At 45.7% G+C, this 22,844-nt stretch overlaps 1 protein-coding gene across 2 annotated transcripts in view; it reads right to left on the bottom strand.

Moving 5' to 3' along the window:
• Positions 1–22,844, bottom strand: part of LOC124776419 (transport and Golgi organization protein 6 homolog) — a 111,647-nt gene that overhangs the window by 29,151 nt on the left and 59,652 nt on the right. For both annotated transcript variants that reach the window (XM_047251413.1, XM_047251414.1), the window contains exons 9-10: positions 3,386–3,752; positions 2,249–2,640 (exon numbers count right to left, since the gene is read on the bottom strand). In XM_047251413.1, coding sequence (XP_047107369.1) covers positions 2,249–2,640; positions 3,386–3,752 — 759 coding nt within the window. The remainder of the gene's footprint in view (positions 1–2,248; positions 2,641–3,385; positions 3,753–22,844) is intronic.

The raw sequence follows: 22,844 nt of genomic DNA, 5'->3' as shown, positions 1-22,844 counted from the left end.
GCAGTTCAGACACAGAAATCTCCAGCCCAATAAAAGGTAGGGCTACATGTGAAAGCTGCCATGTTGTATATCAGTTATGCTGCAATTACTGTGTAGAACTGTTTGTGGGCATGTTAGGTAACCAACTGTCAACTCCCATGAATGGCCACAGCCAAACTATGGCAAACAGCAAACTTGACCATACAGTTGCTTCGCTATGCAGGCCATTTGGATACCTCTCTCTGGCACAATTGTTTTATTAACTATGCAAGTATGGAATTCTCTCTGTAACACATCCTGCGTGCATTCCGCTCTAGTAATCCCCCTGGCCTAAACATCTGCTAATCTGTTTCCTACTGCTTCAACTTAACGTTTCCCTACTCTCATCGCCCACACCATTCCTTCCCAGTCCAGATCGTGTAATGACTTCTCTCACCTAACCAACCCCCCCCCTCCCCCCATGTGGGTATTCCCTCCCTCCCACCCACCACATTATCTTTCCTGTTTCCACTTGCCCTGAATGAGAACTCACAAAAAGTGGTTATAGTGCTGGAGTACAGGAATAAATAGCATGAGCACTTCCATGAAGAAAACTGTTGGAAACAAAGATGTGGAATAAGAAAAGAAGGTGTCAGTCAGTACAGTGACTAATCTCCCAAATCCTTCCAGAAATAGAGGCAAAGTTTACAAATATTTTTAATTGGTGACATATATGAAATTAACTGTCTGATGCAGGGTATTCTGAGGGATAAAACTATTATGAACAAACCTGATTACAGTGAGTGAAAGAAACTGACAGCTCAGGGCAGGGAAGCTGATGAGACATTATTAATTTCTTGAATCACTCAAAAGGAAGATTTTATTATTGTTACACAGACAAAACGAAATATAAATCTGAGGCAGAAAGGCAAATCCCTTCTCGGCAATATTTCTCACATACACTATGTGATCAAAAGTATCCGGACACCCCCGAAAACATATGTTTTTCATATTGGGTGCATTAGTTACACCATATCAGTGACCTGAGTAGTCATTAGACATTGTGAGGGAGCAGAATGAATGCTCCACGGAACTCACGGTCTTCAAATGTGGTCAGGTGATTGGATGTTACTTGTGCCGTATGTCCGTACACGAGATTTCCACACTTCTAAACATCCCTAGGTGCGCTGTTTCCAAAGTGATAGTCAAGTGGAAATGTGAAGGGACATGTACAGCACAAAAGCGTACAGGACGAGCTCATCTGTTGACTGACAGACCGCCGACAGTTGAAGAGGGTCGTAATGTGCAATACGCAGACATCTATCCAGACCATCACACAGGAATTCCAAATTGCATCAGGATCCTCTGCAAGTACTATGACAGTTAGGCAGGACGTGGGAAAACTTGGATTCATAGTCGAGCAGCTGCTCATAAGCCACACATCACACTGGTATATGCAAATGACACCTCGCTTGGTGTAAGGAGCATAAACATTGGACAATTGAACAGCGGAAAAACATTGTGTGGAGTGACAAATCACGATACACAATGTGGCAATCCGATGCAGGGTGTGGGTATGGCGATTGCCCGGTGATCATCATCTGCCAGCGTGTGCAGTGTCAACAGTAAAATTCGGAGACAGTCATGTTATGGTGTGGTCTTGTTTTTCATGGAGGATACTTGCACCCCTTGTTGTTTTGTATGGCACTATCACAGCACAGGCCTACACTGATGTTTTAAGTATCTTCTTGCTTCCCACTGTTGAAGAACATTTGGGGGATGCTGACTGCATCTTTCAACACAATCGAGTACCTGTCCATAATGCAAGGCCTGTGGCGGATTGGTTACATGACAATAACATCCCTGTAATGGACTTTCCTGCATAGAGCCCTGACCTGAATCCTACAGAACATCTTTGGGATGTTTTGGAATGCCAACTTCATGGCAGGCCTCATCGATACCTCTCCTCAGTGCAGCACTCCGTAAAGACCGGTCTACCATTCCCCAAGAAACCGTCCAGCACCTGATGGAACGTATGCCTATGAGAGCGGAAGCTGTCAGAGCGGAAGCTGTCATCAAGGCAAAGGGTGGGCCAACACAATACTGAATTTCAGCATTACCGATGGAGGGCGCCACGAACTTTTAAGTCTTTTTCAGCCAGATGGCTGGATACTTTTGATCACATTGTAAATTCACATGCTTCTAAATTGGAAGTTTTACTTTTCAATTTTTCATGATTTTAGTTAGTGTTCAAACAAAAACCACTAATCATTACAGTAGCTGTACCCACCGTGTCACAGATCATTTTCAGTGGTTCCACAATGCTCTCAAAAAGAGCACCTTCAAGTGGAGTGTTGGCTGAACTGTTGACAGCCACACTCAAGATCATGAGAACAATGAACAGGTGTTCATCCAGGCTGTCATCACAGTCTGAAGAAACAGTACTGGCAGCGTCACCATTCTCAACCGTTGTCCGCTCTGCTAGCTGGCGTGCATCTTTTTCCAATATAAAGAAAATATACCGCACCAAGTAATTTGGATCGCTAAAAATTTTCTGCTTCACATAGTCACTCTCTGACAGTGCAGTGAGCAACTGTGCTGCTATAATAGTTCTTTCACTGTCACATTCTGTTGGAACCTTGATGCGGCATGTGGCAGGGTTCGGGAAAGATGTTGCACCTCCTGTGATATAAAGTGAGAATTAATATTTCCATTGTACTCACATTACTTAAATGTGTTTTATCTTAAAAATGTGAATAAACAAGTACTTCATTTTCATTCACTGGTTTATCATGCCTATGATGTCAACTTGACCACACACACGAACAAGTTTTCTTCATCTATGAAGTTATTGCATGTGGATGCTCTGTAATGTAACAAACTTTGATGTTTGCAAGAAACTACTCGTGAAAATGAAATTAATGTTTTGAAATTTTGACAATTCTTTGCATCAATGTTCTAACTACAAATTAAATTTGGAGAACACTCCAGCTTTCCTGAGAAATCCAAAGTGCATTGAAAGAGAAATTCAGTGCAAAATGATTTGCCTGATCTATCTTTTTCCATATTTACTTTCACTGAAGAGAAGTTCTGTAATTGTGCCAACTCATTGATTACAACTACTACAAAATACAGCTAAATTAGCTTATATTTCACTCCACTAAATCAGCCTGCAAGTGTGTCATATTTGGTCAAGGCAATGACAGCAAGAATTCAAGTAAGAGCTCTCATGCCCAAAACAGTTTGGGTCAGAATTATCAAATTCAAAAACGTGTTACTTTAGGGCTAATATACAGTAAACTTTATATTCCAAATACGAAGACTACTCTAATGTAACCTTACCTGTATACTAGCATAAACTTCTTTTCACACAACACACTAAATAACAAGAGTATTACTGTGAAATTCAAACATAAAGAGAACAAACCATCATCTTGTGCATTGTCCAGAGGCTCAAAGAAGACATGAAGCAAGGCAAGGAACAAGTTAGTTGTTATCTCTCCTGTCTTGTCAGCATTGTTGAGGAGCTCAAAGACACAATCAGCCGTGTTCTCAAATGCCTCTCGACCAGATGGTGGTGAGGGAACACGCATCTTGCCTCCTTTTGCACTAACAATACCATCCCTTTCACGCACTTCCACGCCACCACCAGAAGCAAAACAGAACTCATACAGTGGATTCATCTGTAGCAGTCCATCACTCCCACTTTCATCACCAAAGATGAATGATCTGAACACATCCCCGAACACCTCAGATCTGAAGTTGCACAAGATTCTTGACAGCAAGTCTTCCACCTGGTACAGTAAGAAAAACATAACCAGATCAGCATACACTTATTAGACATACTGTAGTAGCTATTACTGAAGACTTTTTAATTGCGTCTTTCTAGAGATTTGGAGCAGTTTTCTCGTTTTGTTCCATAAAATTTTTCAGTTTTTTAAACTTCCTATGTGCAGAACACTATTATCCTAAAAATCTTTAAGTGTTGGTGGATGCTGAATTTAAATTTAAAATAATTTCTCATATTTAATGACAATATTATAAAAAGGATAGATTGCTACTCACCGTATAGTGTAGATGTAGAGTCACAAACAGGCCCAACAAAAGGACTGCTAAACACGTAAGCTTTTAAAAAGACTGCTAAACACGTAAGCTTTTAAAAAGACTGCTAAACACGTAAGCTTTTAAAAAGACTGCTAAACACGTAAGCTTTTAAAAAGACTGCTAAACACGTAAGCTTTTAAAAAGACTGCTAAACACGTAAGCTTTTAAAAAGACTGCTAAACACGTAAGCTTTTAAAAAGACTGCTAAACACGTAAGCTTTTAAAAAGACTGCTAAACACGTAAGCTTTTAAAAAGACTGCTAAACACGTAAGCTTTTAAAAAGACTGCTAAACACGTAAGCTTTCAGTCAAAAGGCCTTCTTGAGTATGTAAAACACACACACACACACACACACACACACACACACACACACACACAGAGAGAGAGAGAGAGAGAGAGAGAGAGAGAGAGAGAGAGAGAGAGAGAGAGATATATTCACACAAACACAATTTGCACACACGACCACTGTCTCTCGCCTCTGAGGCCAGATTGCGAAGCAATCTGGTTGGTGATGGAAAGGAGGAGGCTGGGGTGGGGAGGGGGAGGGATGGGAGGAAAGGGGTGGGGGATGGCAAAGTGCTACTTGTGGGAGCGTATAGAGACATTATGGAGAGAGGGTAGGGTAGTCAGTAGATTAGGAGGAGGAAGGGGAGGGGTGGGAGAAGAGAGTGGAAAAAGAGAAGAGTAAAAAGACAGTGGGTGCTTTAGTGGAATAGAAGGCTAGTGCTGGAATGGGTACAGAGAAGGATGAGCGGGGGAAGGACAGTGACTAATGATGGTTGAGAACCACGAGGTTATGGGAACATAGGATATATTGCAGGGAGAGTTCCCACCTGTGCGATTCAGAAAAGCTGGTGTTGGTAGGAAGGATCCAGATGGTACAGGCTGTGAAGCAGTCAGTGACATGAAGAATGTTTTTTTGGGCAGTGTGCTCAGCAACCGGGTGGTGATGTTTCTTGGTCACAGTTTTTCGATGGCCATTCATGTGGACAGATAGCTTGTTGGCTGTCATGCCAATGTAGAATGCACCAAAGTGGTTGCAGTGGTGTGATATACACGACTTCTTTTACAGGTATAGGTCATACTTGTGACAGGACTGGAGTAGGAGGTGGTGGTGGTGGCGGCAGCGGGAGTCTTGCATCTAGGTCTACTACATAGAAATTAATTATGTGGCGAAGGGTTGCGAGGAGAGATGGACGAGGATATTGTGCAGGTGTAGTGGGCAGTAGAACATCACTCTGGGAGGGGTAGGAAGGTTAGTGGGTAGGACAATGTACATTTCAGGTCGCTATGAAAGGCAGCCAAAACCCTGTTGGAGAATCTGATTCACTTTCTCCAGTCCTGGGTGGTACTGAACCATGAGAGGAGTGCTTCTTTGTTATCGCACAGTGGGTATGTGGGAGGTGGTAGGTGACTGGAGAGACAAGGCTTGGGAGATCTGTCTCTGGACAAGGTTGGGAGGGTAATTTTGGTTTGTGAAGGCCTCAGTGAGATCCTTGGTATATTTGGAGCGGGCCTATGCATCATTACAGATGAGATGACCTCGAATGGTTAGGCTGTGTGGAAGGGACTTCTTTGTATGGAATGGGTGGCAATTGTCAAAGTGGATGCGTTGCTATTGGCTGTAGGTTTGATGTATGAGGGTAAGTCAAAGTAGTTACAAAATTTTATTGTAATCAAATAGGAAACTTACAAAAACATAATTTTTTGACATAGTCTCCTCGCATTTCAATGTACTTGATCCATCATTGCACAAGCTCCCTGATGTCCTCATAAAAGAAGGTTCTCGGTTGAGTTGCGAGCCAGGAATGCACCGCTTCTTTCACTGCTTTGTCTGAGGCCAATCAATGGCCCCTTAATATCTGTTTGAGTGGACCAAACAAGTGATAGAAGGGGGCAAGATTGGGACGATATGGAGGATGATCCAGAACTTCAAATTTGAGTTTCTGGACCATTTCAGCAGTGTGGGAGGCAGTATGCGGACGGGCATTGTTGTGCAACACAACAACACCGTTTGACAGCAATCCTCGGCATTAGCTTCAAAATGCAGGCTTTAGCCTGGCAGTAAGCATCTCATTGTAACGTACACTGTTTATTGTTGTGCCCCTTTCCCCATAATGTTCCAGTACTGGACCTTGTGCATCCCAAAAAACCGTAAGCATCAGTTTTCCTGTGGACTGCTGGGTCTTTAACTTTTTCTTGCACTGCAAACTTGAATGTTTCCATTCCATACTCTGCCGTTTACTCTATGGCTCGTAATGATTGATCCATGTTTCGTCACGAGTAATGATCCTGTCTAAGAAGTTACCCCCTTCGTTACCATAGCGATCCAAATGGTTTTTGCAGATGTCCTAGCGCATTTGTTTATGCAACTGTTATAGTTGTTTTGGGATCCATCTTGCACAAACTTTATGAAACCCAAGTCTGTTGTGGATACCGTGACTAATTTGCAGACGATGTGCCACTTTGTCAATAGTTAATCGTCTAAGAGAATCATTTCACTTGAATGCTCAATGGTTTCTTCATTTGTGGCGGTAAACAGGCATCTGGCTCCTTCATTGTGCGTAACACTTGTGCGACCATTTCGGAATTTTCCAATCCATTCGTAGACACTCCATTGTGGCATAACACTGTTCCCGTACTGTAGTGAAAGTCTCTGATGAATTTAGGCCCGATATACCTTCCGACCACAAAAAACGGATCACTGAAAGCTGCCTTTCTTTGGTGCAAATAGACAGTGGAGCAGCTATGATTAACAGCACAGCAGAGAGAACGAAATTAACCTAGCAGCTTGAAAATTGCAAAGATATAACAGCAAATAAACAAAGCAGGCATCATGCATCATCAACGTGAAACGACAGTACTACCAAAATAAACAAAAATATAACTAAATTGTGGATAATAATTGACTTACCCTCATAGACGGAGGTACTGGTGTAGCTTGACATAGGATGGTACCAAATGTGTGCTTATTGCTGTACCACAAATTTGTTTGTAGGTGCTCCCTTCAAAGGTGAAGTAACTGTGGGTGAGGTTGGTAATGGTGACCAGGAAGCAGGTTTTAGGTTTGGAATCTATCAGGTGTTGGAGAAAGGTAGTGTTCAATAGTGCCAAGGTCATGGGCATCTGGGATGTTAGTATTAAGGGATGGTTGGTTGACTGAATTGTGGGAGAGGACTAAACAATGAGGTCATCGGTCCCATCAGATTAGGGAAGGATGGGGAAGGAAGTTCACCAAGCCCTTTCAAAGGAACCATCCATGCATTTGCCTGAAGTGATTTGGGGAAAACATGGAAACCTAAATCAGGATGGCTGGAAGCGGGGTTGAACCGTTGTCCTCCCAAATGAGAGTCCAGTGTGCTAACCACTGCACCACCTCACTCAGTAATATAAAGGGAGGTGGCAGCAATTATGATGAGAAGGGCACTGTGTGGTACAGGAATAGGATGTGCAGAGAGCCAGTGGAGGAGGATAGGATGCATGTAATAGGCTGAAGGTCTACAAGAGCAGAGAGAGAGAGAGAGAGAGAGAGAGAGACTCTGGGGAGATGTGCTGGGATGGGTTTAAGGATTTGAGGAGAGACTGGAAATCCTGCTGCATTTCTGGAATGGAATCACTGTGGCAGAGTTGTAGGTGGATGACTGACAGCTGTTGGAGTCCTTCCACTAAGTAATCCTTGCAGCTGAAAATCACATTGGTGGAGCCTTTGTCAACTGGTAGGATAATAATGCCAGGATCATATTTTGGGTGGTGGATTGAGGTTTTCTCTGTGGATGTAAGGTTAGCTTATATATTGAGAGATTTGAGGAATGACGACGAGGCAAGGTTCTACATGTAGAGTTGGTGGATGGTTGTAGTCCAAGACAGGAGCAGGAGGCGAAGAGGGTGGGGGGGTTTCTTGAGGTGGTGGTGTGCATCGTGCTCCAGTTCCTGAAGGGCTATAGCTTCCTTGCAAGAAATGGGATACAAGAGTTTGGGATTGCATTGCAGGAGAATTTTACGGATGGAGTGTGACTGAGCAGGTGAGGTCAGTGTGAGCAAACTGGAATCAGAGAAGAGAAAGAGTGGAAGGGATGGGGTCCCTTCCCATCTATCCTCTTCCCTGTTCCCACTCCAGTACTACATGGCCTTCTATTCCACTGACACACTCACAGTATTTTTACTTCTCTCCTCTTACACTCCGTTCTCCCACCCCTCTCTGCTCTCTGTCTATATCTGATGACTGAGCCTAGTTGCCCTACACTCTCTCCACCATGTCACTATATGCTCCCACAAGCAGCACTCTGCTGTCCCCCAGCCCTATCTTCCTATCCCTCCCCACCCCAGCCTCCACCTTTCCATCACCAACCAGATTGCTTCTCCCATCATGTACAGTTGCTCGCAGTCTGGTCTTGACAGCCAGAGACTGTGTGTGTGTGTGTGTGTGTGTGTGTGTGTGTGTGTGTGTGTGTGTGTGTGTGTGTGCGCGCGCGCGCGCTTCATAGACCTTTTGGCTGAAAACTTACTTGTTTAGCAGTCTTTCTGTTGTGCCTGTCTGCAATTGAACATCTCCACTATATTGTAAGCAGCAATCTATCCTTTTCATAATACTGTCATTATTCCATCCTAGATTTTCCAATGTTTGATTTCTCACATTCAACAATTTATGTATTTAAGTTATGCACAATTCCAACAATATCTGTTATTCACTTCATGTTATGAAATATTACAAAATATGAAGGAAAATGTCCAGACAAAAAACTAGTCAAATCACTGGCAATAGCATGTTGGAATCTTGTGCCCCAATGTATATCCTGATTGGAAAGATGCAAATATCTTCTAACTTAGCAACGTATAATTTATAACTAATCACCTTTTATCTTTCTAAGTTTCAACAGCAAAATATACCTCAACCATTCAATACGCTATATTGTAGCATTTGTAAACAAGCATTATAATTTTGTGTATTATGAAAAAATGCATATGCTCTTCTGCAAATAGTGAGCAATGTCAAGAACATAGCACAGTTAGTAATGAAGACTGTCTAAGAGTAGGCTGCGTATGGGGATATCTTTGGAAAGAACCAATCTGCTGTGGAAGCAAGATAGTTGTTGCTTTTCTGAAATGACTCATCAGCTCTCTCACACTTCCACTGCTGACTGCTTTCAAAGATGTTGCATATACAGTCTACAACCTGGTAGTGCCTATGTTACTATCTGTGCTATGTCCTCATATGGTGCGCACTTCCCTCACGGGGTTTGCAATACCTGCCCTTAATTTTTCCACCTCCCCAACACAGCCCTCATTCCACCCAGAAAGGAAACCAATAGTTCCAAAAGCTGTAATAGTTATGGGTAATATTGTGTGTGTGTACTGGCATACCAAAAATTTCACTATTTAAAGTAAATAGTGGCAAACATTGTGTCTCATAATATTTTGTCATCTCCCAACATCTCTGGTCTGGTGCTTCCACAGGCAGAACACAGTACGCACACAAAATGTAGAACAACTGCTGAGTATTTCAGTACTAAACTTTGGAGTAATAATAGTACTGTCTAAACTTAATTCTTGATCTTATCCCTAAAGTACATCATTGTTATTTTGCCAAGAGTCCTCTAATGCTATCTGAGTGTTGTTGACGAATTTTCTTACTTTTGAAGAAAATTATACCATCATTTAATGTAACTTAGAAACACTTCTGGTTGATCTTAGAGAAAAAAAAGTGACAATCACAAAAAAAAAAAAACATTAATCATTTTGTTCTATCATAAGAACAGTGGTTTTTGCTTGATTAGTAATCGATCCAGTATATACACTATGTGATCAGAAGTATCCAAACATCCCCAAAAACATATGTTTTTCATATTAGGTGCATTGTGGTACCACCTACTGCCAGGTGCTCCATATCAGCAAACTCAGTAGTCATTAGACATCATTGTGAGAGAGCAGCATGGGGTGCTCCGCTGAACTCACGGACTTCGAACGTGGTCAGGTGACTGGATGTTACTTGTGTCATCCGTCTGTATGCGAGATTTCCACTCCCCCAAACATCCCTAGGTCCACTGTTTCCAACATGATAGTCAAGTGGAAACGTCAAGGGACACATACAGTACAAAAGTGTACAGGCCGATCTCGTCTGTTAACTGACAGAGACCGCCGACGTTTGAAGAGAGCTGTAATGTGTAATAGGCAGACATCTATCCAGACCATCACACAGGAATTCCAAATTGCATCAGGATCCTCTGCAAGTACTATGAAAGTTAGGCAGGACGTGATAAAACTTGGATTCATAGTCAAGCGGCTGCTCATAAGTCACATATCACACCGGTATATGCCAAATGAAGCCTCGCTTGGTGTAAGAAGCATGAACATTGAACGATTGAACAGTGTAAAAACTTTGTGTAGAGACGAATCATGGTACACAATGTGGCGATACGATGGCAGGGTGTGGGTATGGTGAATGCCTGGTGAACTTCATCTGCCAGCATGTGTAGTGTCAACAGTAAAATTTTGGAGGCAGTGGTGTTATGGTGTGGTCTTGCTTTTCATGGAGGGGGCTTGCACCCCTAGTTGTTTTGCATGGCACTATCAAAGCACAGGCCTAAATTGATGTTTTAAGCACCTTCTTGCTTCCCACTGTTGAAGAGCAATTCAAGGATGGTGACGGCATCTTCCAACACAATCAAGCACCTGTTCATAATGCACAGCCTGTGGCGCAATGGTTACACGACAATAACACCCCTGTAAAGGACTGGCCTGCACAGAGTCCTGACCTGAATCCTACAGAACATCTTTGGGATGTTTTGGAATGCTGACTTCGTGACAGGCCTCACTGACCGACATTGATACCTCACCTCAGTGCAGCACCCCATGAAGAATGGGCTGCCATTCCCCAAGAAACCTTCCACCACCTGACATATGCCTGCAAGAGTGGAAGCTGTCATCAAAGCTAAGAATGGGCCAACATCATACCGAATTCCAGCATTACAACATCATACTGAATTCCAGCATTACCGATGGAGGGCGCCATGAACTTTTAAGTAATTTTCAGCCAGGTGTCCGGATACTTTTGATCACCTAGTGTATTACTGACAATGCAAGCACAGTTAACTAATTGTCACTTTTTTAACAGTAAGTTTTGCTGCCGGATTACACTGTTATGTGTGGTTAATGTTTGTGTCATATTCAACACAGCAACAGCACTGCTCTGTGAACTTAAGCAACTGTGAGGCAACATGTTTCCATTTTCATTGAGAAGTACCTACATGCTACTACATACTTACACCGAAGTATTCACATTAGTTCAGTGCAAAGAGTTTGCCATTCAAAATATGTTGACCTTTAAGAGGGCGGGTGGGGGGGGGGGGGGGGGGGGGGGAGATTGCTATGTTTTTACATGCTCTGCTGCTCAATGTGTACAGAACTAGTCCTGCTGGACTAACAATCACACTGTTAAAATATTTTGACATTATTATTATTCAGAATTAAAAAAAGAACTAGTTTTCTCTCAGATTCAATTGTGTGTGATTGCACATGTAAAAGATTATTAGATTTGCCTCTCACAAACATTGTGCAGCCGTCTCCTGACAGATTTCAACTGGTAATAGCAAGAAACAAAGAACTGATTCAAACATTTCACAAGTCTTCAGTTTACTGGCATTGGGCTATCTTTCCAAGATACAATACACTTTCGCGATAATGTCTTGCATTCCTACAAGATGTTAATTTTGTACCATTGATATCAATGCTAAGCAAATATGTTGAACTGTGTATTTGTCATCCTGCACAGTACACAGAAAAATAATGTTAATGGTCTAAGAACATTGTACTCGATAATGGCATGAAAACCAAAATCTAGATTGTACACAAGAAAAATACAGAAATATACAGTCAAATGGTGGTAAATCCTTTCAAAAAATACTGTTTGACTATGGCTGAGCACCAACAAAAACTTTTTATTTTCCTCTGTTAGCTCTTTCAACAAATGTTTCTCTTAAGAAACAGCAGCACACTTCCCACCAGTGAATAGATCACTTTTATATACATAAAGTTACAGGTGATTATAATTAAACTGGCGGTGTTCCCAAGTGCTACAGTGTAGGCTGTGTACCTCACAGGACACTAAAACTTCGTAGGTATTTTCATTAACTGGTGCACTTGCAAAGTGAAAAAAATAACAGTTCCACTTTCTAACACCAGGTGAAAACATGGTGCTGTAAGCAATCAGAATGTGTTGGTGGGTGTAGGGAAAGGGAAGGAATGATAAATACACGATAACAGTGGTTCTGGCATGTTTATTAGGATATGGTCACACATTATATCGTGTTCTCTGCCAGGGTCTCGACCACCTCTCATCGTGACCTGAAATGTAGAATATCCTATCCACTACCCTTCCCACCCCTTCCAGAGTGGTATTCCACTGCCAACCAATAACACACAGGTAAGGTTTTTATTTTGCAAATAAATTATTATGCACATTCTTTAAAACTACACTTTCCAAACAGGCTGCACCCCTAACATGGCATGGTTGACAGTTGCAGCATATCAGGTGTAATCAGAACAGTATGTCATTGTATGCTATCCGACAGATCAGGAAGAGTTTGGATATGTCCCTGACAGACACTATCTTTCACATAGCCTCACAACCAGAAGTCACATGGATTTAGGTCAGAGGCTCTAGAAAGCTACACATCTCAAAATTGCCTAGAGGTGATACAGTCATCACCGATGGTTTCTCGAAGCAAATCTTTCACCTGGAAAGTGACATGTGGTGTTGCCCTATTTGACACAAAAATCATGGTGTGGACACAAATGCACTCTTGCAATGTTGGAATCGTGTTGTACAAGGAGGTCCTTATAATGCGCAGATTTCACTGTACACGTAACAGGCCCACAAGGTGTTATCACTTCAATGAAAAACAGACTAAAGTTAAGAATCTTGTGGAACCACACCACAGTCACATAAGCAGAGTGTAGTGGATGTTCCTGCACAACATATTGTAGAGTAGAGCCCCATATGTGACAGTTCTTTGCATTCACAACACAGCACAGAGTAAGGTGCAGCGTCCATTCAAAGAACTTTTCTGGGCACATATAATTCATTTCCATGTGTACCAAAAAATGAAGGGCAAAGTCATGACATTGTAGTCTATCTTGGGGCTTCATTTGGTGCACATTCTGAATCGTGTTGGTATACTAGCGTACAATGAGCAACAAAAGCTTTTGAAGTGTTGATCGGGGGAGAGATAACTTCCTTGACATATCTCAAGCACTGACTACAGAATCCAAGGCATGTACTGCACAGTCAACTATAGCTATAGCAACTTTGTCAACAACTGCCATGGGAATGGGCTGCCTCCTCCTCCTTGCTGCACCACCTAATTCACCTGCATCTCCCAATTTCTTGATCATATTCTTTAATAACAGCGTTGTTATCAGGAGAAAGAAAACACGTTCTACGGATCGGAGTGTGGACTGGTGGTTGTGGTTGTTGGGATGTTTAAGGGGGACTAAACAGCTAAGGTCATCAGTCCCCCATTCCAAAAACAAGCGAGACAAAGTCGCAGAGCAGATAAAACCCCAAGGGGAAGGAGACTGCTGCCCCCCCCCCCCCCCAGGTGCTAAAGAACACAAATTAGGCAATGAACACTACAGAAAAGAAGAGTACAGACGAACACCAGACAGAAAGAAATAGAAGAAAAGAAGATGGCCGGAGACTGGTTGACTGACCACGACAACAAAAAAGGGAAAGAGTCAACCATCCGATGAGACACCAAAACAGCAACAAATATGGAGAGACGCGAGGACAAAAGACACAGAAACGGAAAAGTGCAGGACCCCCCTAAATGGATCCATAAAAAGGACTAGCACGGATAAAATGTAAAACATTGTCAGCCATGGAGGCATCGTCGCATAAAATCAAAGGCAAGGTGCCCGGGAAATTAAAAGACTGCCGAAGGGTGTGCAGTCGGGGACACTCCAATAAAATGTGGGCGACCGTCAGCCGGGACCCACACCGACACAGGGGGGGATCCTCCTGACGCAAAAGATGGCCGTGCGTCAGGTATGTATGGCCGATGCGGAGCCGACACAGGATAACAGAGTCCCTGCGAGAAGACCGCAGGGAGGAGCGCCACACATCGGTCGTCTCCTTGACAGCCCGCAGTTTATTAGGCATTGTCAAGCCTCGCCACTCAGCAGACCACATCCCAAGCACCTTACGGCGCAACACCAGCTGCTGATCGGGAGCCGTGAGGCCGATCTCCAAAGCTGGGGCGTCGAGCGCCCCTTTGGCCAGCCTGTCAACACGTTCGTTCCCTGGGATGCCAACATGACCTGGCGTCCAAACCAAGACCACCGAACGTCCAGAACGGGCAATGGCGGAAACAGACTCCTGAATAGAGGACACCAGAGGAGAAGAGGGATAGCAGCGGTCGATGGCCTGAAGGCTGCTCAGGGAGTCACTGCAGATGACGATGGACCTACCTGAGCAGAAACGCATATGCTCAAGAGCACGCAAGATGGCCACCAGCTCTGCAGTAAAAATACTGCAGCCAGCCGGCAAGGAGCGTTGCTCAACATGGGCAGCGTGAGCAAAAGCGTAGGCAGTGCGACCATCAACCAGGGAACCACCAGTGTAGACAGGCTCACAGCCCGGAAATGATTCGAGGAGTGCAAGAAAACGGCAACGGAGGGCCACAGGCGGAACCGAGTCCTTAGGTCCCTGTGCCAAATCCAGACGGACGGACGGCCGGGACAAACACCAGGGAGGCGTAGGTGTACGGACCCAGAAGGGAGGCAGAAGAGGGAATGACCCCAGTTCTGACAGCAGGGACTGGACACGGACAGCTACGGAAAGCCCAGACCTAGGTCGCCGTTCGGGCAGATGGAGGACCATGGCAGGGAAAAGCAGGCGACGATTGGGATGGTCTCGCGAGCAATGCACGTGGACAGCATAGTCGGCGAGCAGTCGATGGCAGCGAATCCGCAGCGGGGTACCCCGGCCTCCACCAGTAGACTATTTACGGGGCTGGTACGAAAAGCGCCAGTTGCAAGCCGAACCCTACAGTGGTGTATGGGGTCTAACAACTTCAACACTGAGGGTGATGCAGACCCATAGGCCAGGCACCCATAATCAAGCTGGGACTGCACAAGGGCTCTGTACAATCGCAGCAGCGTGCAGCGATCTGCACCCCAAGATATGTGGCTAAGGCAGCGGAGGGCGTTGAGGTGCCGCCAGCATTTTTGCTTCAGCTGAGTAACATGAGGAACCCATGTGAGCCGGGCATCAAACACGAGTCCCAAGAAGCGGCAAGTGTCCACCACTTCAAGCAGGTGGCCGCTGAGGTAAAGTTCAGGATGAGGCTGGACCGTCCGACGCCTGCAGAAGTGCATAACTCGAGTCTTGGCTGCAGAGAACTGAAAACCATGAGTCAGAGCCCATGATGCTGCCTTGCGAACGGCGACTTGCAGCCTGCGGTCGGCGACTCCCGTAGTCGTGGAGCTAAATGAGATGCAGAAGTCGTCGGCATACAAAGAAGGAGACACTGACGACCCCACTGCTGCAGCCAGACCATTAATGGCCACTAGAAATAAGGAGACGCTCAACACTGAGCCCTGCGGGACCCCATTTTCCTGTATATAAGATGAACTAGAGGTGGCACCGACTTGCACCTGGAAAGAGCGGCGCAATAAAAAGGTTTGAAGAAAAGCCGGGAGCCGACCACGAAGACCCCACTCATGCAACGTGGCGAGGATGTGATGCCGCCATGTGGTGTCATACGCCTTCCGCAGATCGAAAAATACAGCAACGAGATGCTGACGTCGGGCAAAGGCCGTACGGACTGCAGATTCCAGCCGCACCAAATTGTCTATGGCAGACCGGCCCCGACGGAAGCCACCCTGGGATGGAGCGAGGAGACCGCGCGACTCAAGGACCCAACACAAACGCCGCCCCACCATACGTTCGAGCAATTTGCACAAAACGTTGGTGAGGGTAATGGGACGATACCTGTCCACCGCCAGTGGGTCCGCACCGGGCTTCAAGATGGGGACAATAACACCCTCTCGCCATTGCGACGGGAACACGCCTTCGCTCCAAATGCGATTAAATATCGTGAGAATGTGTCTCTGGCAGTCCCTGGAGAGATGCTTCAGCATCTGCGCGTGGATGCAGTCTGGGCCTGGTGCTGTATCAGGGCAATCGGCGAGGGCAGCGAGGAATTCCCTCTCGCTGAAAGGAGCATTGTATGTTTCAGAACGATGCGTGTGGAATGAGAACGGCGTCCGCTCGGCTCGCTCCTTTAGAGAGCGAAAGGCGGGGGGATAGGATGCAGTCGCAGAGCTTTGAGCAAAGTGCGCGGCAAGCCGTTCAGCAATGGCGGCAGCGTCCGTGCAGACAGCGCCGTCCAGGGAGAGCCCAGGGACACCCATAGGGGTCTGGTATCCGTAAATCCGCCGGATCCGGGACCACACGAGCGAGGGGGAGACATGGGAGCCCAAGGATGAGACATACCTCTCCCAGCACTCCTGCTTACGGCGTGCAATAAGACGACGGGCGAAGGCACGGAGCCTCTTAAAGGTGATGAGGGTCTCAAGAGACGGGTGCCGCCTATGACGCTGGAGAGCCCGCCGACGGTTGCGAATAGCCTCAGCAACCTCCAGCGACCACCAGGGTACAGCCCTCCTCCGAGGGTGGCCAGAAGAACAGGGGATGGCAGCCTCGGCCGCTGAAATGATGGACGTGGTTAAAACACGCACCACCTCGTCAATGTCACCCTGTGGGGGAGACTCAATGGTTGCAGCGGAAGTAAAAGCCGGCCAGTCAGCCCTGTGGAGAGCCCAGCGGGGCAAGCGCCCAGAAGAATGACACTGGGGCAGTGACAAATAGATGGGAAAATGGTCAGTACCACACAGGTCAGGATGCACTCTCCAGTGGAGGGATGGGACAAGTCCAGGGCTGCAAATAGAGAGATCGATGGCCGAGAACGAGCCATGGGCCACACTGAAATGCGTGGGAGCACCGGTGTTCAAGAGGCTAAGGTCGAGCTGAGCCAACACATGCTCCACGGCCCGACCGCGGTCATCGGAGACAGTCCCACCCCATAGAGGGTTGTGGGCATTGAAATTGCCCAGCAGCAAAAAAGGTGGCGGCAGTTGGGCTATCAGAGCAGCCAGGACATGCTGCGCAACAGCACCATCAGGTGGAAGGTAAATACTGCAGACGGTAATAGCCTGTGGCGTCCACACCCAAACAGCGACAGCCTCTAAAGCTGTTTGTAGAGGTACAAACTCGCTGTGAAGAGAGTTAAGGACATATATGCAGACGCCACCAGACACCCTTTCATAAGCTGCCCGGTTCTTAAAATAACCCCGATAGCCACGGAGGGCAGGGGTTCGCATTGCTGGAAACCAAGTTTCCTGCAGAGCAATGCAAAAGAAAGGATGACGGCTGATAAGTTGGCGGAGCTCAGCTAGATGGTGGAAGAAACCGCTGCAGTTCCACTGGAGGATGGTATTAGCCATGGATGGGAAAGGCGTGAAGGGATTGGGGAGGCAGATTACACCTCCGGGTCCCCTGCTGCTACTGAGTCACCACCTGGACAACAGCTATCTATTGCATCCGAGGGACTGGCGAGATCCATGTCCTCAGTGGACGCCAGAATCTCCACCTCATCCTCAGACGCAGAGCTTGTAGGAAGCGGTGGAATGGGTGCCACCGCAATGTCGGTAGCCTTGGGGAGTTTCTTCTTCTTCTGCTTCTCGCACTGCGCCTTGGGTGGTTCAGGCTGGGAGGGCGTCACTGGGTCAGTCTCAGGGACAGACGATGACCGTGTGTCCCGACGACCAGGGACTGGCGGTTGTTTGAGCCACTTGTGGCTGTCGGCTTTGGAACCGGTCGGAACGTGCGAAGGGAGGTCCCCAAGGGACCCCTTCCTTACGAGAGTAGCCGAAGAAGTCTTACGCTGGGAAGGGGGGACTGATGTCCCCGATGGTTGGGGGGGTGTTGCTCCTGAAGAAGATGGAGCAGGAGCAACAGGAGGTTTAGTGCCCCCCACCATCAAGGGGGCAGGTGTGGGACTTCGACTCAGAGCTGACTGGAGTGGATGGAATTGTAGAAGGAGTGACAGTTGCGGCATAAGAAGCTGTCATGCGCACTGGATGAAGCCGATCATATTTCCGCTTCGCCTCAGTGTACGTCAGGCGGTCGAGAGTCTTGATTTCCATGATCTTCCGCTCCTTCTGCAGAATCGGACAGTCTGGCGAGCAAGGCGGATGGTGCGCACCACAGTTCACACAGATTGGAGGCGGCGCACAGGGATGATCAGGATGGGAAGGTCGACCGCAATCGCGACAGACGAGGTCGGAAGCACAGCGTGAAGACATGTGGCCGAACTTCCAACACTTGAAGCACCGCATGGGGGGAGGGATATACGGCTTGACATCACAACGGTACACCATCACCTTGACCTTCTCAGGTAACGTGTCACCCTCGAAGGCCAAGATGAAGGCACCGGTGGCAACTTGACGATCCCCCGGACCCCGGTGGACGCGCCGGACGAAATGGCCACCTCGGCGCTCCAAGTTGGCGCGCAGCTCGTCATCGGACTGTAAAAGGAGATCGCGGTGAAAAATAATTCCCTGGACCATATTTAAGCTGTTATGTGGGGTGATAGTAACAGACACATCCCCCAACTTCGTACAAGCCAGCAAGGCTCGTGACTGGGCAGAGGATGCCGTTTTTATCAACACCGATCCAGACCGCATCTTGGACAAGCCCTCCACCTCCCCGAACTTGTCCTCTAAATGTTCGACAAAGAACTGAGGCTTCACAGACACAAACGAGTCCCCGTCAGCTCTGGTACAGACGAGATACCGGGGCGAGTATCTTTCGCTCTCATTCACAGCCTTTCGTTCCTCCCATGGTGTGGCCAGGGAGGGGAACGATTTGGGGTCATACACATTAGCCTTAAAGTGAGCTTTGGAACGCTTAGAGACTGCTGACGGATGGCTGCCAGCGAGAGATGATGTACCACGCTTCATTGCGGGTCATCCGCCCTGATGCCACCTACTCCGACCAAGGGCCCTCCCCACGGGCGCCACCCAGCCACAGCAAAGGCCACCTGGCAGGATGGCCATTGCCGGAGTCCCGATGCCCCAGGGCGATGGGCATCTACTCCTTGGCATACGTGGGGAGTTAACGGTGCAGGCATCAGTAGAGCGATCCCTGTGTTGTCAGGGGGCTACAACCAAGAGGGTACATGGCGGCCCCACCACAACGGACTGGCTACCGTGCTGGATCTTAGGTGCAAAAATGGCCAAGGTCGTCGTCGCAGTTAAAAGAAACACTGCAGAGTGCAGAGTGGTAATCGCCCAAGAGATCGAAAACGAGCGGGACACCATTGCAACGACGAGAAAGACGGCTAAAGGTGTAATTGCACGACGGATACAATGCACCATGTAAGGCGCCCTTCCCCAAGTGGCTCGCTCTTCGGAATAATTTAGAAAGATGGAGGTCAAACCCGAGAGGGGACCATCACATAAGCCCGAAACATTTGAGACTCCTTTTAGTCGCCTCTTACGACAGGCAGGAATACCGCGGGCCTATTCTAACCCCCGAACCCGCAGGGGGTAGTGTGGACTGTCAGATCCCTTAATCGGGCAGGTAGGTTAGAAAATTTAAAAAGGGAAATGGACAGGTTAAAGTTAGATATAGTGGGAATTAGTGAAGTTCGGTGGCAGGAGGAACAAGACTTTTGGTCAGGTGAATACAGGGTTATAAATACAAAATCAAATCGGGGTAATGCAGGAGTAGGTTTAATAACGAATAAAAAAATAGGAATGCAGGTAAGCTACTACAAACAGCATAGTGAACGCATTATTGTGGCCAAAATAGATATGAAGCCCACGCCTAACACAGTAGTACAAGTTTATATGCCAACTAGCTACGCAGATGACGAAAAGATTGATGAAATGTACAATGACATAAAAGAAATTATTCAGATAGTGAAGGGAGACGAAAATTTAATAGTCATGGGTGACTGGAATTCGACAGTAGGGAAAGGAAGAGAAGGAAACATAGTAGGAAAATATGGAATGGGAGTAAGGAATGAAAGAGGAAGCTGCCTGGTAGAATTTTGCACAGAGTGTAACTTAATCATAGCTAACACTTGGTTCAAGAATCATAAAAGAAGATTGTATACATGGAAGAAGCCTGGAGATACTGGAAGGTATCAGATAGATTATATAATGGTAAGAGATTCAGGAACCAGGTTTTAAATTTTAAGACATTTCCAGGGGCAGACGTGGACTCTGACCACAATCTATTGGTTATGAACTGTAGATTAAAACTGAAGAAACTGCAAAAAGGTGGTAAATTCAGGAGATGGGACCTGGATAAACTGAAACAACCAGAGGTTGTAGAGAGCTTCAGGGAGAGCATTAGGGAACGATTGAAAAGAATGGGGGAAAGAAACACAGTAGAAGAAGAATGGGTAGCTTTGAGAGATGAAATAGTGAAGGTAGCAGAGGATCAAGCAGGTAAAAAGATGAGGGCTAATAGAAATCCTTGGGTAACAGAAGAGATACTGAATTTAATTGATGAAAGGAGAAAATACAAAAATGCAGTAAATAAAGCAGGCAAAAAAGAATACAAACGTCTCAAAAATGAGATCGACAGGAAGTGCAAAATGGCTAAGCAGGGATGGCTAAAGGACAAATGTAAGGATCTAGAGGCGCATATCACTAGGGGTAAGATAGATACTGCCTACAGGAAAATTAAAGAGATCTTTAGAGAAAAGAGAACAACTTTCATTTATATCAAAAGCTCAGATGGAAAACCAGTAATAAGCAAAGAAGAGAAAGCAGATAGGTGGAAGGAGTATATAGAGGGGTCTATACAAGGGCAATGTCCTTGAGGACAATATTATGGAAATGGAAGAGGATGTAGATGAAAATGAAATGGGAGATATGATACTGCGTGAAGAGTTTGACAGAGCACTGAAAGACCTAAATCAAAACAAGGCCCCGGGCGTAGACAACATCCCATTAGAACTAATGACAGCCTCGGGAGGGCCAGGCCTAACAAAACTCTACCATCTAGTGAGCAAGATGTATGAGACACGCAAAATACTCTTAGACTTAAAGAAGAATATAATGATTCCAATCCCAAAGAAAGTAGGTGTTAGATGTGAAAATAACCGAACTATCAGTTTAATAAGCCACGGCTGCAAAATACTAACACGAATTCTTTACAGACGAATTGAAAAACTGGTAGAAGCAGACCTCTGAGAAGCGCAGTTTGGATTCCGTACAAATGTTGGAACACGTGAGGCAATACTGACCCTATGACTTATCTTAGAAAATAGATTAAGGAAAGGCAAACCTACATTTCTAGCATTTGTAGACTTAGAGAAAGTTTTTGACAATGTTGACTGGAATACTCTCTTTCAAATTCTGAAGGTGGCACGGGTAAAATACAGGGAGCGAAAGGCTATTTACAATTTATACAAAAACCAGATGGCAGTTACAAGAGTTGAGGGGAATGAAAGGGAAGCAGTGGTTGGGAAGGGAGTGAGACAGGGTCGTAGCCTATCCCCAATGTTATTCAATCTGTACATTGAGCTACCAGTAAAGGAAACGAAAGAAAAATTTGGAGTAGGAATTAAAATCCATGGAGAAAAAATAAAAACTTTGAGGTTCGCCGATGATATTGTAATTCTGTCAGAGACAGCAAAGGACCTGGAAGAGCAGCTGAACGGAATGGACGGTGTCTTGAAGGAGGGTATAAGATTAACATCAACAGAAGCAAATCGAGGATAATGCAATGTAGTTGAATTAAATCGGGTGATGCTGCTGGAATTAGATTAGGAAATGAGAGGCTTAAAGCAGTAAATGAGTTTTGCTATTTGGGGAGCAAAATAACTGATGATGGTCGAAGTAGAGAGGATATAAAATGTAGACTGGCAATGGCAAGGAAAGTGTTTCTGAAGAAGAGAAATTTGTTAACATTGAGTATAGATTTAAGTGTCAGGAAGTCGTTTCTGAAAGTATTTGTATGGAGTGTAGCCATGTATTGAAGCGAAACGTGGATGATAAACAGTTTGTACAAGAAGAGAATAGAAGCTTTCGAAATATGGTGCTACAGAAGAATGCTGAAGATAAGGTGGGTAGATCACATAACTAATGAGGAGGTATTGAATAGAATTGGGAGGAAGAGGAGTTTGTGGCACAACTTGACAAAAAGAAGGGACCGGTTGGTAGGACATGTTTTGAGGCATCAAGGGATCCCAATTTAGTATTGGAGGGCAGCGTGGAGGGTAAAAATTGTAGAGGGAGACCAAGAGATGAATACACTAAACAGATTCAGAAGGATGTAGGTTGCAGTAGGTACTGGGAGATGAAGAAGCTTGCACAGGATAGAGTAGCATGGAGAGCTGCATCAAACCAGTCTCAGGACTGAAGACCACAACAACAACAACAACAACATTCTTTAACCCATTTATTGACAACGGGCCTCTTTGCAGATGTTTCTGTCGGCAATATTCCCACAATGCAGCACTGCTATTGCTGCCATTCTGATAAAATAACTTTACCAGCAGTGCACTGTTTTTCTTCTAAATAGCCATTGTGTTACATACGTGAAGCTTCAACTTTCTTACCCTTTACACCACCAGTCATTTCACAATAGAAATCAACATATGTCACCAGGTGACAAAAAGCATACTGACGTCAAAAAAGGTGTAGTCAGACGCAGTGTGTTTTAAGACCTTACACAAATGTGGTATCTTTAGTTGGATATACA

The sequence above is a fragment of the Schistocerca piceifrons genome, chromosome 2, assembly GCF_021461385.2.
Source record: "Schistocerca piceifrons isolate TAMUIC-IGC-003096 chromosome 2, iqSchPice1.1, whole genome shotgun sequence".
NCBI lineage: Eukaryota > Metazoa > Arthropoda > Insecta > Orthoptera > Acrididae > Schistocerca > Schistocerca piceifrons.
Note: the sequence above shows the minus strand (reverse complement) of the source record. Positions and strands in the feature narration are given on the sequence as shown.